The following is a 16,704-nucleotide window of genomic DNA, read 5'->3' on the forward strand; positions in this document are numbered from 1 at the left end:
GTTCTGATCGTGGGCACATACCCTACGTAGGAGGAAGCAGGAGAGGCCATGAGGTGGCTGGGTGTGTGTCTGGAGACAGAATCTTATGTGGAGGAACAAATTGAGGAGAAGGTGATATGGGTAGGGAGGATGGCGGGAGAGATGACCAGTTCATTACTGGGTTTGAGGATCAGGGTGTTAGTAAGAAGTGAAGTAGTATAGGGGGGTGAAAGTGAAAAGAAACATTGTTTAAAGTCGCTATGGATCCAGTTACTGTCATGTCCTTTCCAGTTTATTTCTGGTCTAATTCATTGCAATACATTTATAGATGCTCACGCCGACTTGTCTCATCCAACAACATGAACCCAATATATATTGGTAGAAGTAGACTCAGGTGTATCACAGAGGGGAAGGGCCAGTACTCATTCTGATTACATAAATCAAAACTGGGCTGGCCAAGATGTGGGATAGCAAAGGCAGACTAAAACAAAAAAGGGGGGATATAATAAAATAAAAAAAAGTGGGGTTGAGTCATAGAGGGGTCACTTAGAAGCATACCAGGGGGGACACATGCAGCAGGAGCAAGGGCAATCGCTTCTTGTACAAAAAGGAGTAGTTTTGCAAACATACCAGGAGGACACACAGCAGGAACCAGGGAAGTCACTTCTTGGTAAAACAGTAGCTTTGCAAAAAAATAAATTGTGAAATTGCTTTATTTTTTCTCTCTCTCTAGTATGTCATATGCTAAAAAAAAAATGGTATTTAAAAGTATAACTGTCTCCCAAAAAACCAATCCCTCATTCGGTTATGTGGACAGAGGAATAAAAAAAACTTTATGCTTCTTGGAAGAAGGGGGAGGAAAAAAGCAAACTAAAAATAATCCGGTTATGAAATGGTTAAAAAAACAAACTTATTTTTCTGTTTATAAGACACACCGGATTATAAAGACACACCCCCAAAGTTAGAGGGGGGAAAAAAAAGGGGTCCATCTTATAATCCGGTAGTGTCTTTACCAGAGGCAGCGACAGCGGTGGTGGAGCAGGGGGATGCAGCCGGCGGGTGTCCCAGAAACTGTCGACGGTGGTGGCTGTGCTGGGGCTGCTGACGGTGAAAGCTTCAAATAATGGTGCCCGTATCCGACGCGTGCGCAGATTCAGCTCTCAGCTCAATGACAAGTCAAGATCTCATCTGCGCACGTACCACCTCCGAGAGCCATATTCCTTAAGTCCACAGCTGGGAGATCAATAGGCCTGAGATGGCGCATGTGCAGAGGAGATCTTGAGCCGACAGTTCCATCGGCGCATGCGCTGGCTCTGAGCGTCATTATGTGAAGCCTTCACCGCCCACAGCTCGAGCAATTGGGAACAGCAGCGCCATAGGCCTCTTCCTAGCCAGCTTGCCTTGATTGACTGGTATCTTATTTTGTGTTTGGTGAGTCCTGTCAATCAAGCGGGCCAAGAGAAGCAAGCGTTGTGCAATCACTTTTTTTTTTTTTTTCCATTTGCGGCCTCTTTTTAACCTAGTTTGAAAACATTTGTAACTTTGGAGCATTTTGGTGGTAATGGCTGGTTATGACATCTACTCATAATATAAAATTATCTTAATTTCTTTGTGAGCAGGACAAAATGAGGCGATGCTGGGCATTTATAATAAGGCACACACGACTAAGCACATATTTTTATTTTTCCAAAAAACACAATTTTTTCTCATTTCTACATAGTTTAATTCTATACAAAACTCTGAGGACAAGTTTTAAGCTTCAAAATACAGAACAGTTTTTCTTTGCATTGTACAAAAAGAAATATTTCTCAATCTAAAATCAGAAAAAAGGATACATTTATTCATGCATTGCAAAAACATTGCATGTACCTATTCCAAGGCATATCAAGTGGGTATATTATTTACATCCTTAAAAAACTGTAAAATAACTTCACTTACTAATATTGTTAATGTTTTAGTTCCCAAGACAGAAAAGCATCTGCTTCCATGAGATCGGCATGTGATTCCAAATACGTTTGTACAGTCATTATTATTCCCCCTCAAAAGGAGCTGGTGTGACAAAACTAGGTATTATAGAGAAATAATACAACATCCCTTTTGAGCATCTCAGGAGGTAATGGGGAGAAACCGTCCAATTTTCTAAGGATCACATAGCTTCAAAGCTGAACATGTCAGGCACAGTGGTGGGAAGGAAGGAATCCATGGTGTACTGCATAAGGCACTAGTAATGTCACGACAGTACACTGCAAATGTGAACATGTCTACAGCCAAATAGACAGGCACTTGATACTGGAGAATAGGAATTAGTCATATATGGTGCAAAAAGACACTAATATTTGAGGTTCTATCATTCATCCCGATTCTTTATAATGTAGTAGTTACACATATTGCTGTCATTCTAATGCTAGTTTGTTGGGGTTTTTTTGTTGTTTTTTTTTACACATTGTACAAAATGACAATTCTTTGGACGGCAACATTAAAAAAAAAAAAAATACATTTGAAGGAAGACCAGTAAAATTGCTGCAATCACATTTCCTTGTATCTATTTGGCTGTCTGGTTTGTTATTGTCTCTGAAAAAGTGACAAAGTTAATCTCTTTGCAGGATTTCACACCAAAATTATTTATATATGCATGTAGCGGTTTCAAAGAACAAGTCCAGCAATACTTTTACATGGACAGTCTGTTCCTCCATTCCTGAGAAATCACGATTTGAATTAATATGAAAATGAGGTTAAAAGATTATGGAGCCCCATTCACTCCAGCTCTATTCCCCACCCAGCACTACCTTCTCCTGGTTAAGTGACTGCCACATTGATTGAATTAACATAGAGGCTGCCAGTCAAGCAATAGGAGGTGGCGCTGGACAGGAAATAGAGCTGGAGTGACAGAGGCTTCAGATCAACAATAGTTCTTTAGCCTCATTTTTATATCAATTAAAAAGCAGATTTCAAAGTAACAGAGGAACAGATTGGCCATGTAAAGATATTGCTGGATTTGTTTCTGAAAGAGCCACATGCACATATAAATACTTTTGGAGGGTGAAATCCTGCTGATAGATTCCCTTTAAAATGTAGCTAGCTGTTAAAAATGAACATTACTTGTGTTGTGCAAAATAATATAACAATTGCTACTGCAGGATTAACAAAATGATACCTGGTAATGAAGCAAGCTGATATGGTTGACAAAAAGAGGCAATGGGACATAAATAAAAGTTGGTTTACAATATTTGATTCACAAATATATATATATAAAAAAATCTTATAGCAGCCTATTAGAAGGTGCTCACTAGAATCATGTCAGCAAAATTCTGAAAAAGAAAAAAAAAGAAAAAGTCAATTACTGAAGAAAAGAGCTATAGAGGCTCCACCTCAAGAATAGGAACTTTCAAAGCATTACAAACCCAGGAGTAGTATTGTCACAAAAAGCAGCTAGCGAATAAAGCCAAAGAGGGGTTGATGCATCCAATGTTTCTGTGTATCTCTAGTCTTAAGTTGGGGGCTACACCCAGATTTAAAGGGATTGTCCACTACTTGGACAACCTCTTCTAAATACCAGTCCCCCCCCCAAGTAAATAAGATAAGCTTATACTCCCCTCCCACACTGGCACTGGATCTAATTGAACACTGCAGCCAGTCATCGGCTGCTGACCAGTTGCAGACTTTACCATTTAATCAGATCAGACATCCGCACTGATGAAATATTGATCAGTGGCAGCGTTGATTGTCACCGGAAGGTATGGCATCTTGGCATCTACATCGCTGTAATTGCTTCGGTGTGGGAGGAGAGTTTGTTTTTCTTATTTTACTTGGGCATTTAAAAAGAGGTTGTCCAAGTAGTGGGAAACCCTTTTAAAAAAATAATCTAGAAAAATTGCATCTAAACCTCCTCTTGATGCGGGTTGTGATCAGTCAGTTTGTATCTTCAGCCTTAAAAGTTTACATCCGATCAATGAAAAGATAATGTAAAGAACAGACTGAAAACCAAGATATGTTTCACTATACGTAATGTTTAAAGACATAAGTTTAAGTAATCCTAATATATAGTACACATTTTCTTAGTATGCAACTAACCTCCAGACGAGACCAGTCCATCAATGGTTAAGTTAAACATATAAAATGTACTATTAGGCAATAAAATACATTTAGATTTTTTTTTTTTAATTACCGGGATACTATGAGGATGAATCTTTGCCAAATTTTTGTAGTGTCCAAAGAAAGACTATGCATTCTGTAGTGTGTGTGTGTGTGTGCGAGAAAGAAACCAGTGCAGTAAATGGCATGGAGGTATCATACAAGTTCCATCCACAGGACTACGATTTACCTACCTTCTAAGTCTCACACAATGATTTTCATTTCTGTAATCATTGGGTTAAATATATACGTAAAGTTCAAGTATAAAAATATACTGCTGGCTACTGAATTTCTGAATGTGACTAAGGCACCCAATTTTATGGGCTCTAAAATGCTATATTCGAACAGCATGTTCAAATTTAAGGCAACAATGTTCTATTTTTCTGCAACAAAAGGTCACTTGGTGATATTAACAAATATAAAGTACAAGATATTAAATTGCAAGGATTTAGAATTATTGCAGTGAATGTGGTATAAAGGATTCAAGTCTCGAAAAGTTTCATGCACTTCAGTGCAGGTTATGTATTCTCCATGAGAGCATCACAGCTATTTAGAAACTTAAAGCCCTTTTGAAATACCTATCTTTGAGCCCTAACCACTTTGTAATTAGCTTAATTATTAAGTTCCCTACACTTCCTTGGTAACACCAGCACCATCCCCTGATGACGCTTTGTTTAAGAGCGGTGATAGAAGCTGTGGGGCAGCACTGCTGTCACTCACCCTGCTTCTATTACCGCTCTAAAAAGACTCCATCTCCATCCACAAAGTTTTTATCACCACCCCTGATGACAATTCGTTTATGGAAAGAGACTGAAGTTAGAAGCAGTGATTATGACTTAGGCTGGGTTCACACATAGCGACAACGATGTCGCTGTTACGTCACCATTTTCTGTGACGTAACAGCGACCTTGTATGTCGCTGTTATGATCGCTGCTTAGCTGTCAAACACAGCGACGCAGCAGCGATCATAACGTCGCTACATGTGCAGAGAGCAGGGAGCCGCGCACACTGCTTAGCGCTGGCTCCCTGCTCTCCTAGCTACAGTACACATCGGGTTAATTACCCGATGTGTACTGCAGCTACAAGTGCAGGGAGCAGCGCACACTGCTTAGCGCTGGCTTCCTGCACTCCTAGCTACAGTACACATCGGGTTAATTAACCCGATGTGTACTGCAGCTACATGTGCAGAGAGCAGGGAGCCGGCACTGGCAGCTAGAGCGGCGGAGGCTGGTAACGAAGGTAAATATCTGGTAACCACCTTGGTTACCCAATGTTTACCCTGGTTACAGCTTACCGCAGCTGCCAGATGCCGGCGCCTGCTCTCTGCTCGCTTCATTTCGTCGCTGTCACACACAGCGATCTGTGCGTCACAGCGGGAGAGCGCCTTTGAAGAAAACGAACCAGGGCTGTGTGTAACGAGCAGCGATCTCACAGCAGGGGCCAGATCGCTGCTCAGTGTCACACACAGCGAGATCGCTAATGAGGTCACTGCTGCGTCACAAAAACCGTGACTCAGCAGCGATCTCAGCAGCGATCTCGCTGTGTGCGAAGCACCCCTTAGGCGTGGACTGAAGAAGTGGTCACTTCTTGATTGCCTCTCCTGAAAGACATCATCATGGGACAGTGGTGACAATAAACTGGTATGGTACAAAACAAAAAAGAAATTACAGGAAGTTAAAAAACAAAAAAAAAGCAAACAGTAAATTGCAGGATAGGGAGACGTGTAGTGAATTTAACAATAAAACTAATTACTAAAGTGGTTAGAGGTTAAAGACAGGTATTTATCTAGTGTTGAGCGAGTAGTTAGCGAGTACTGTCCACTACTCGCAAATTTGTTAAGAGTAGCGGGGGCAATGTAAGTCAACGAGAAAGTCGCTAAGTAGCGAGTAACCCGAAAGCCGTACTTTTCGTGCAAGTAGCGAATAGTACGGCTTTCGGGTTACTTGCTACTTAGCGAGTACTTCCCATTGACTTACATTGCACCCGCTTCTCGTAACGATTATTCGAGTAGCAGACAGTACTCGCTAACCGCATAGCGAGTACGAATAGTTAGGTACTCGCTCAACACAGGAATTTATAAAAGGGCTTTATAGCCATCAAACCACCCCTTTACCCCTTTAAGTTACCAAGACCTGATGAAAAGAACTTTTGGAACTCCCATATTTCTGAGGGAAAATTAGGTATTTCCTATCTGATGATACAGTGGCCTGCTGCACACAAGGTGCATGGCAAAGTACTCATTTCTGAAGATTAACATTTTTCTTTATCCAAGCTTAACACTTCGATGGAAAACCTTACCCTATACTATCTTGAGCGAAAACCTCAATACACAGACTAATGTCTTCCAAATCAATAACAATGGGTTCAAGCTGAAAATCTAATGTGTATGGGCCATCGGCCACTTGATTGTCAAGGAATATGTCGATCGCATTGTTCTCCTGAGGATATGACCGCTGGCTGTCAAGTCAGCTTTCTCATAGATAACGCAGGAGTGCTTAGGTGAATGAGTGGTCTTTTATATGGGAATATGGGCTGTAATGGCTGTTGGCTGAACGATCGGCCAAAGAATAATTTGTCTGACCGTTACCTTATATTTTTGGCGACTATTATTCACTCCCAAATGCGATCATTGAATCCAATTTTTAAAGGCGAATGATGTTGCTATTACTCGTAAACACTAGATCAATATACACAATACATTAAGGTGGAAGCCCAAAAAAAAAAAAAAAAAAAAAAAAAAAAGAAGATTTGAGCTCTGGACAGATTTTTTTTTTCTTTTGCTGCCAACTGTTACATTGTAATCAATGGTGAATAATATTGTGGTCTCCATAAGTCAATGAGGGAATTGCTTAAATGATGGTAAGCTTCCAAAAAAGAAAGAGCTTTACAGTTTTTATGGCCAAGATAAAACCTTTTTCCTCAGTTTATTTCTAAAATGTCAAGATATCACCGTATGCGTAGAATTTTTGGATAGATCAGTAATTTGGTTAGTGCTCTCTGCTGCTAGGAAACAGATGATAAGGCTTGAAAGTCATTAGAATGTCATGAAATAAACATGACAAATTAATTATTTTAGCTCAATAATGTTGTTTGTAAAAAAACAAAAGTTTGGTTCAAACCAAGATGGCATGATATAAAACAGAAAATGCCCCTCAAACATTTTCTGTATGCGTCACCTGCCAAAAATATGTCCCTTCTTTCTTATGGGGGTACCCTAGTTATCGAATTTTTGGAAGATTGTCTAAGAGAAGAAGAACATGTTCCATTATCTACAAACTGATCTTAGGTGGGTTCCATAAAGTTGACAGAACTGCCTGAATCTACAAATTGAAACAAAGTCAATATCAAGCACTCATATGTAGAGAACGGGAGAACACAGAAACTTGGCAGTATCATGGATAACTTATAGTTTACCAGACATCGCTAAGTATTCATTTGTCTACACATGTTAAAGAAAAAAAAGATACATGCGGCCATACTGTATACTCCTAGTGGAGTTTATCAGTCGCTGGTTGCAATGCTTTTGGAGATGATCCACACTTGAAATGCATGGTAAATATGTAATTTTGCAATTACCCAAAAAGCTGTAAGGTGCCACAGATAAAAATGAAGTCAAAACTCCACCTAGGTCCATAATAAATCAACTAGAGAATAAAAACAGTAGTGGAGGAAACACATGCATTCTCGTCCTTGGAAAGGGGGGGGGGTGCCAACCAGTCCACCCCGTTTGGTGCGGAGGGATATACATTATTTATGACTTGCAGTGGTTTAATGTTTAAGGCTGGATTAAATCCATGGAATGATACCCAAGAATTCTTCTCAAAGTCTTGGTCAAATCAAGGGTGCCCCAAAAACATTTCGACAGCACTCAACATTCTTGCTTGGAGGCACATCAATCTTCTGCATTTTCTTTAACAGTTCAGGAGGAAGTTTCTCATAAGCAAGTTTGTATTCATTGTCAAAGGCCTCTAAATGAATATAAAAAAAAATATGTTAGCTTTCCTGGGGCCTTCAAACATAAAACTAAGTCAAAACACAAGTTTTTGACCAAGGGCTGTCTCTTTTAAACAAATGAATTCCTTTTAACTTTTCACTGCCAAGAATCTCATACTGCACATCCTAACAGGAAAAGGCGAATTAGCTGCCAAGGATGTACGAGATACATATCTCAAGCTAGGTTGCAGCTAATGGCAGGGCTAGCTTTAACTTTAAAAATCTCAATTCTAAAACAAGACCAGGATCGTGGCTCTAGTCGCGAGTCACTGAACAGCTGGATGTGTGCCTGAAGCGCTTACTCCCAATTAGATATCAAATGGTGTTCTCAGCCTAATTTAGGCCAGATGATTTGAGCTTTAAACCAAGACCAATATAGTGACTCCCGGCAGTGTGAGGGAGGAGAGGGATTCCAGATGGGTAATGTACAAGCTGCAGGAACAGGACGAGAATCTGTGATGTGCTTTCTTATTGGTTGTTATTATTGGTTGTTAAGTACAGAATTGCACTTCTGTAGTGTGTTTTTGGAAATGCAGTTTTTACAGGTGAAATGGAGCCAAATTTGCTCTCCGATATGGGTTGTTTTTTTACCAAACTGTACTTACCAATGTCAATGTTTTCTCGACCAAGAGCAATCAAAGACAGATATAGTATTTCTCTGTAGATGCTCCTATAGAGATAAAAGTAGTAAGTATATACAATAAAAATCAATGCTACAAGAGTGTCACCAGCATAGAGTATACAAGCCTTACCTTTGCTTTTTGTGGGATGACGTATGTTTCTGTAGCAGCAAGCTAATAGGCCTAAGAACATCATTGTGCTGGATACTCAGAGTTATACTCTCAAGTAAGTGACTGATCTCTTGAAATTCTTTGGGTATGGGAGCTCCTGTCTTCTTTATAGATTCTGTAAGACAGGTGTAAATATTAATAGACCAGTACAAAACAACTTAAAAGAGGTTATCCACTACTTTAAGATTAATGGCCTATCCTTAGGATAAACTATCAATGTCTGATCGGCCAAGGTCCGACACCTCCCCCGCATCTCTGCCGATCAGTTATTTTTGCTATTTGACAGAAATGCTCAGTCTTCTGATAGCGACCGCGGTCAGGTACTGCACATCAGCCTCCCATTTAAACCAATAGGAGGCGAATTTGCAGTAACTGGCTCCGGCCACTATCAGAAAACAAGGCAGCTCCAAAACAGAGCCTTTTCAGCTGCCTGCTACCATCACCAACACCAAGAACAGCTGATTGGTGGTGATGCCAGGCATTGGACTGATCAGACCTTGATGACCCATCCTAAGAATAGGCCATCAATGTTAAAGTAGTGGACAATCTTTTTTAGAAACAACTTGATGTTCCATCAGGTTTTCTATTAGTGTAATGTAGCAGACGCCTACAATTCAGATCCGGTAATCTTTGGATCAATTTCTTTACTCATGCCTAATGTGTGATACTTACTGTCAACGCTTTCTTTTTTTTTTATTTAGTAAAGGGAACTGATCATTAGATTCATGTTGTCCGAACCACAGATAGCATGAATCAAGGACTATACGTCTGCAGCCTGGTAAGTTTTACTCTGAAATGCTGCAAAATCTCAGAGTAGACATACTTTGAAAACCAGAGTTTTCTACCCGCCCGTTTCCAGTTGACTGCACATAAGTTGAGACCTGCGAATCAAAGGGATTGGACCCTCAAAACTAACCGTGCAAAAATGATGGCTACATATTAAATGCCTACAGCTCTACAACACATCAAATACATAAAACTAAAGAGCATAAACACATGTATAGCTAGAAACTTATTTTAACCTCTTCTCTCTGTGGCCAATTTTCATTTGTCACGCCTTCTTACAAGATCTATTACTTTTTTATTTTTCTATCGACTGAGCTGTAATACGTTTGATAATTGCAAGAGAAGTTGTGAATGACACCACTGACTGTATCACATATAATGTACTGAAAAAAATGGGAAAAATTACAAGTGAAAATCGTGAACCCCCCCCCCCCAAAAAAAAAACAAAAAAAACAACTAAGGTCCATCATTGTTTTTTTTATGAATTTGTTTTTACACTGTTCATTCTGTAGTAAAAATTACCTCGCAACATCATTCTTTAGATCAGTAAGACTATGGTAACAAATAACAATGCTGGTGCTGTCACTGTTTTTCAGTCATTTTTCAGGTGGGTTAATTTTATAGTTGATACATCAGAATAAAAGATGTGGTGATACCAAATATTCTTTTTTTATATGCACATTTAAAAAAAACCCAAAAAACAACAAAACAAACTTATTTCTTCCTCCCCTTTTAGTTTTAAATTTAGTTTTTTATTTTACTTCTCCATTCCGGAGAAATTACCAATCAAATATTTGGCACCTAATGAGTTTAACTTTAGTTAAAAGGGAACCAGTCACCACTTTTTTGGCGTATAAGCTGCAGCCACCACCACCGGGCTCTTATATACAGCATTCTAACATGCTGTATATAAGAGCCCAGGCCGGGGCTATAACATAAAAAAATACTTTATAATACTTACCTAACGGTGCCGGTGCCTCCTCTTTTGGCCATCTTCATCCTCTTTCTGAAGCCTGTGTGCATGACGCGTCTACGTCATACACACTAGCCGGTCTTGTGCAGGCGCAGTTCAATACTTTGATCTGCCCTGCTCAGGACCTGAATGCCGGCGAGTGTGTATGATGTCGGAAGCGTCAGGCACCGCGGCTAGAGAAGGAGCACAAAGATGGCTAAAAGAGGTGGCGCCGGCACCAGACAACGGAGACGCCCATATGGCCAACCGCGTGACCGTTAGGTAAGTATTATAAAGTGTTTTTTATGTTCTCACAGCGGCCTGGGCTCTTATATACAGCATGTTAGAATGCTCTATATAAGAGCCCGGTGGTGGCTAAAGCTTACAGACCAAAAAAGTGGTGACAGGAATAACCCTTTAAAGGGAACCTATCTCCAAGATCCCATCCCAATATGTAGTAGGTATAATAATATTCACAAATACCTCCAATTAGAAATGTAGTATAGTTCTCCTGATATAGTTATCCTAATATAGCAATGTCTCTTACCTGATATGCAGGACATTGCAGCTTAGGTATCCATGGTTACGACCATGAGCAACTAACTGTCACTGGGTGTAACCATAGATACCTAAAGCTGCAATGCCCTGCACATGAGGCAAGAGACATGCCTATCAGGAGAACTATACTACATTTCTAATTGGAGTTATTCGCTAATATTTCACCTAGGCTACTACATATGGGAATTGTATCTTGGAGATGGGCATAACGCTTTAAGTTCAAGTGAGTATTATAAGTTTTCACTGGGGCCATGTACTTCAGCCTCCTGTATGACGCTGACCAATCATAAGCAGGCAGCAACATAGAAGTGGAGAAGGGGACCTGTGATGAGGTCAGCAGGGTCACATGATCAGAGTGCACAAGTCCTGCCAGCCAGAAAGTGCAGCCTAAATAAGCACTGAAGATATAGTACACAGTACAGAAATGTAGAAATATTAATTATAAAATAATGCTAGGAGTACAAGATAGCCATTCATTATAATTGATAATCCTTCCAATAACGTGTAACAATGTCACTACTACCCATGATTGCGCGAGAATAAAAGGTATATTGTTTTCCAGTACTGAAATGGAAATTGGCAAAAAAAGAAAAAAAACTACAAAAAAACACCTTTAAAATCCTTAACATTTAAAACATTTTTTCCATTGTTATTTTCTATTTATTTTTTTAATCTTACAAAAAAATTTAAACAGATATTACCAACATTTTAACTAATAAAGATTACCTATAGTCCGCCATTTCACATAAAGAGCGTCCTCTTGGTGGAGATTGACATTATCCCATAACAGCTGGATGTAGACAAGTTTGCTGTCTTGAGATAGTGATGATTGGGGCACCTAAAAAATGTAAAATAGAGTTAATTTTGCTATCAAACTAAATTTTGCTCATACAGAAAGCATTATATATGGGGATTAAACATAAAACATTATTATTTCCATTGCATTAGTAAAGGTATAACAGCAGCTAAGATTTCATAGGAATTAACACACCTGTTCACCTCCATTGCAATGTTCGGATGTCAGGATAAGTCCAGGCAGATTGCTTGGTAAATCCAATCTCCTGAAGTACCATACCAGGTTCCAGAAGATGATGGGATGCTGATTTATAAAAGTGGATGTATGGATAACTTGCTCACCCTCATTTTCCAGCAATGATTCCAGTTCTTTGCGTAGTACAAGAGGACTAAGATACGGGACCGAAACAGGAGGAGGGTTGTGTCTCTTTTCCAAAGGATCCTACAAAAGGATTGAATGTATATTTAAAGAGGTTGTCTCATGCCCATAGGGAATTTTGTAGACGGGAGTTGAAGGATGCTGGACCTCTATGCCTCCAAGGACCGGCTATTCCTATTCGGCGTGGTCCCCAATTGAGTCTATATAGACTCTTACCTGAATAGTTTTCCTTTTTTTGGACCTGATATATTGTTAAAAATCAGAAATAAAAAAAATTGATTTAAAAAAAAAAAAAAGGGAAGTTGTCTCATGAACAAAGTACACTTTAATCAATAGATATAAAAAAAGAAAAATACACCACATGTAGTAGAAATAAAAATAAATTAAAAAATAGGTAATTAATGGTGCAGCAAACAGACACCAGGTGTCTGGTTGCAGTACATCGGCCGGTAGTATAGCAATTATTAAACCTAGTATAGTGTTCGCAAGGGGGAGAGAGGCTGTTAGATTATCGGCACCTCGCAGGGTGAGCTGAGCAAATGTCCAATCCGACGCGCGTTTTGATGCGCCTTCCTGGAAGGGGACCGGTAACGCCCCCGAAACGCGCGTCGGATTGGACATTTGCTCAGCTCACCCTGCGAGGTGCCGATAATCTAGCAGCCTCTCTCCCCCTTGCGAGTATCCAGCCCTGTATGTGGCGAACGCCCGGGCTGTCACTAAAGGAGCAGGAGAAGCTGCGTGCCTGATTCAATTACCATCCTGTGAACTAGCACGGAATAGTGCTGTGTGGCTCTGCTCCGTTTAAATTAGGAGCGCAAATAGGAGTCCCTATCACGGAAACTACTCTATCTCTCCAGGAGGAGAAAGTTCCGTACAGTTACCCAGCTTATGGAGGTTGATGTCTGAACTTGACTGTAGGAGCGCAAATAGGAGACTCCTGCATGGAAATGACTTTATATCTCTAGGAGGAGAAAGTATCGTGCAGTCACCCAGTATGTGGAAGCTTGATGCCTGAACTTGACTGCAGGTTAACTCCTATTGGAACACTTGATGAGCTGGGGCTCTACCTCATCCTCACTACGATCTTGATGTGCAGTTTCTTCAACTTCATTTAAAGGCACTTGGAACGCTGAAATTGCTGCTTATAATATATTCAGCCTCTATTAAAAACCTTTGTGCTTATGGATTGAAGAAAAAAAACAAAATTCTCCAGGTATCTGAAAAATCAGGTTGCAGTGATATTTTCAATTGGCATTAAATATCATATGCCTTGAAACATCACTTAATACACTATACTAGGTTTAATAATTGCTATACTACCAGCCGAGGTACTGCAACTAGACACCTGGTGTCTGTTTGCTGCACCATTAATTACCTATTTTTTAATTTATTTTTATTTCTACCATATGTGGTGTATTTTTCTTTTCTTCTATTGTGTGAATTGTTTTGAATAAATCTGTGTCTAAAAACAAGGATAGCAATAAAAAGTATAAAATATTAACAACAAAAAAACCTTATCAGCGCTGGTTTATTGGGGATTTTTTAGTTTCCAAAAAAATCTCAATTAAAATTAATTTCTGTTTCCAGGCAAATTAAAGGTGTTTTTGCCTATAAACCTAGCTGTAGATTTAATGGTTATTGGGGTCAAGCGCTAACAATTGTCTGTAGACAACTTGGTATAACTTTAATCAATAGATCTTTAAATTTTAAGACGTTCCATAATTTAAAGTTTTTAAAAAAAATGTTATGTACTAGGTTATTTGCTATGCAAACCATATGCAGCTCCTGGCAAGGGGAGAAGGCATAAATGATGACCTCTCAGGTGTTTGTTTGTGTGAGTTAACACCTGCCTGTCTGTTTTATCACAGGACAGTATTTTTGCCATTTCACCAGACGTGTGAGCTCATCATAAATAAAGCTGTGGCGGCCGCGTTCTCTCTTTTGTCCTGTCAGGTCACCATTAAATTCACTTATTCTTTCTTCCATGACCAGGAGCAGTGTATGTGCAACCATCAGCTGCAATAGTTCTACATGGTCGGACACAGCACAGGAACATTGTTAAACACATCTAATTGTGTAAAGTGTTACGTGTCTAAGATCTGCTGATTAAAATGTATTTTGTTCTTAGGACAACCCTTTTAAAAGGGACAATGGACGCACACTCCAAGGGAAATGCAATGACAGAATTGTCAGGGTAATAATATATAGTACTAAAATTAGAATGACAAGAGTTTGGCAAACACAAAATATGTAAGTAGGGAGTTGGGGGGAATAGATTATTCTTAATCAGTAAATGACAAATATTTTAATTGCAAAAATGTTTAATAAAATATAATCAGTAATACAAAGAGTGAAAACTATCATGGATAAAAAAAAACAAAAAAAAAACAAAAAAAACACATACATGACAAAGTCAACATACCACCACTTCCTGTAGGCTGTTCGGTAAGCTGACCGTGGATACACCATGCAATGGCTTTTGGGGCAAGTCAAAATTCTGGAGAGGTCCTCCCACACTATGACTCCTTGTCAATGAGGCTACTCTCTTGGTTGCACTATCACTGTCCAAATGGTTTAGTTTGGACTCACCATGACCATCACTGGAAAGAAAAACATACAATAAAAAAAAAAAAAAGATACAGATCACCGAAAAAAAAATTAAACAATGCAGAGTCCTAGGTCTACAGGTTTGTGTTTGATCTGTGCTACGGTTAACAGAAGGGGTTTTCACTGCGACATGTGTCAGTTTTTTTTTTTTTTTCGTTTTTTTTTGGGGGTGGGGGCGGACGGGACTGTAATCCCCCATTTTCTCTATAATATTTGTGATACAATAGACCCAACGTTAAGGGCTATATCCACAAGGATCTTCATTATACCATTGTAACAGGATTCTGACACAATTTATGGATATAGATGATTGTAGAATTGTGGCTTTGGAAAACAAGTTGGAATTGACTATTACCTGTTATCAGTAGGTTTATTGGCATGTGCTGCCGCTGAGGGCGGAGATAGAGAATCTGATAAGTTAATCAGGTCATTAGCGGGAAGGGCAGTTTTCCTATGAGGCTGAGATGTCTCAGTGGTTGTCTGATTGTTACTGCTTTGTAGACTGTCACCTGAATTACTGGGCTTGAGGAAGAAACTGATGGAAAGAAACAATAAAATAAATGTATATTAGTAAGTCATAGGGAGAAATAAAGGTTCCAGACTAGTCAGTTACAAAAACAATTTCCACAAAATTTTAAAAAAGTGCCAAGTAACGCTATATTATTTCTTAAAGAGGACCTCTCACTTCCTCAAAAAAATTAGTTAAACGGAGTTAAACAAGTTGTAAAAATCCCCGTGCTGCTCTGATTAAGCCGCTGTATTACTCCATTGCAGAGATCTGGAGCACGGTATGTGCAATCTCAGGCTATAGAGCAATCCTAGCTCGGCAGCTGATCTAGCATTATCAGATGCTGCTGAGCTGTCACTGTGACCTCTGAGGAGGAAAGGTGAAAGCATGCGCCGCCAAAAAGACTGAAGAAATGCTCAGACTGTGAAGAAGCGCTCAGACTGCGTTGCATCACTCTGTTATTGATAATCACAATCTTCAAAAGCAACAAAATGTAAATATCTCTGCAATGGAGTGCTGCAAAGCAAAAAAAAAAAGATCGCTAGAATCAGGGGAGTTCAGGGATTTTCATGGTGTTTAAAGGGAACCAATCACCAGGATTTTCGTATATAACCTAAAGCCGGTGCTATACTGGCACTATCAGGCTGATTCTCTATATACTTGTTTGTAGTGGTCAGCTCGGATGTTTAGGTTTTGAAATCCAAGAAAGTAAAATATATAAAATCACCAGCTTGTTGAGTGACAGCAGCTGAGGAGCAGATAATATTTGTGTGCGTAGGGGGTTATTCAGAGTTATCTCCTCCCTCTGTTAGAAACGATTCACTTTGTCTGTTGCAGGACCTGTGTGAGGTCATACTCATGTGACCAGAAGGGATGGGGCCTCAGCCAACAAAGCTGGATACCAGGTCACATGGGTATGACCTCACACAGGTCCTGCAAGAGACAATAAGAATGGTTCATATAATACTTATGATAATTCTAACAGAGTGAGGGGATAATTATGAATATATTATCTGCTCCTTTGCTGCTGTCACTCAACAAGCAGCTAATTTTATAAACTTGACTTTCTTGGATTTCAAAACCTAAACATTCAAGCTGACCACTACAGGTATGTATAGAATCAGCCTGATAGTGCCAGTATAGCACTGGCTTTAGCTTATATACGAAAATCCTGGTGACTGGTTCCCTTTAACTTTTTTTGTGCAAGTGACAGGCCCTCTTTAAT

The 16,704-nt window shown here is 39.5% G+C and overlaps 1 protein-coding gene across 2 annotated transcripts in view; it reads right to left on the bottom strand.

Moving 5' to 3' along the window:
* Nucleotides 1-6,078: 6,078 nt before the first annotated feature.
* Nucleotides 6,079-16,704, bottom strand: part of DENND4C (DENN domain containing 4C) — a 179,972-nt gene continuing 169,346 nt past the window's right edge. For both annotated transcript variants that reach the window (XM_075316381.1, XM_075316374.1), the window contains 7 exons: nt 15,327-15,506; nt 14,787-14,964; nt 12,182-12,427; nt 11,917-12,028; nt 8,856-9,009; nt 8,709-8,773; nt 6,079-8,078 (listed from right to left, as the gene is read on the bottom strand). In XM_075316381.1, coding sequence (XP_075172496.1) covers nt 7,942-8,078; nt 8,709-8,773; nt 8,856-9,009; nt 11,917-12,028; nt 12,182-12,427; nt 14,787-14,964; nt 15,327-15,506 — 1,072 coding nt within the window. In that variant the 3' untranslated portion in view covers nt 6,079-7,941. The remainder of the gene's footprint in view (nt 8,079-8,708; nt 8,774-8,855; nt 9,010-11,916; nt 12,029-12,181; nt 12,428-14,786; nt 14,965-15,326; nt 15,507-16,704) is intronic.

This window comes from Anomaloglossus baeobatrachus, chromosome 1 (assembly GCF_048569485.1).
Source record: "Anomaloglossus baeobatrachus isolate aAnoBae1 chromosome 1, aAnoBae1.hap1, whole genome shotgun sequence".
NCBI lineage: Eukaryota > Metazoa > Chordata > Amphibia > Anura > Aromobatidae > Anomaloglossus > Anomaloglossus baeobatrachus.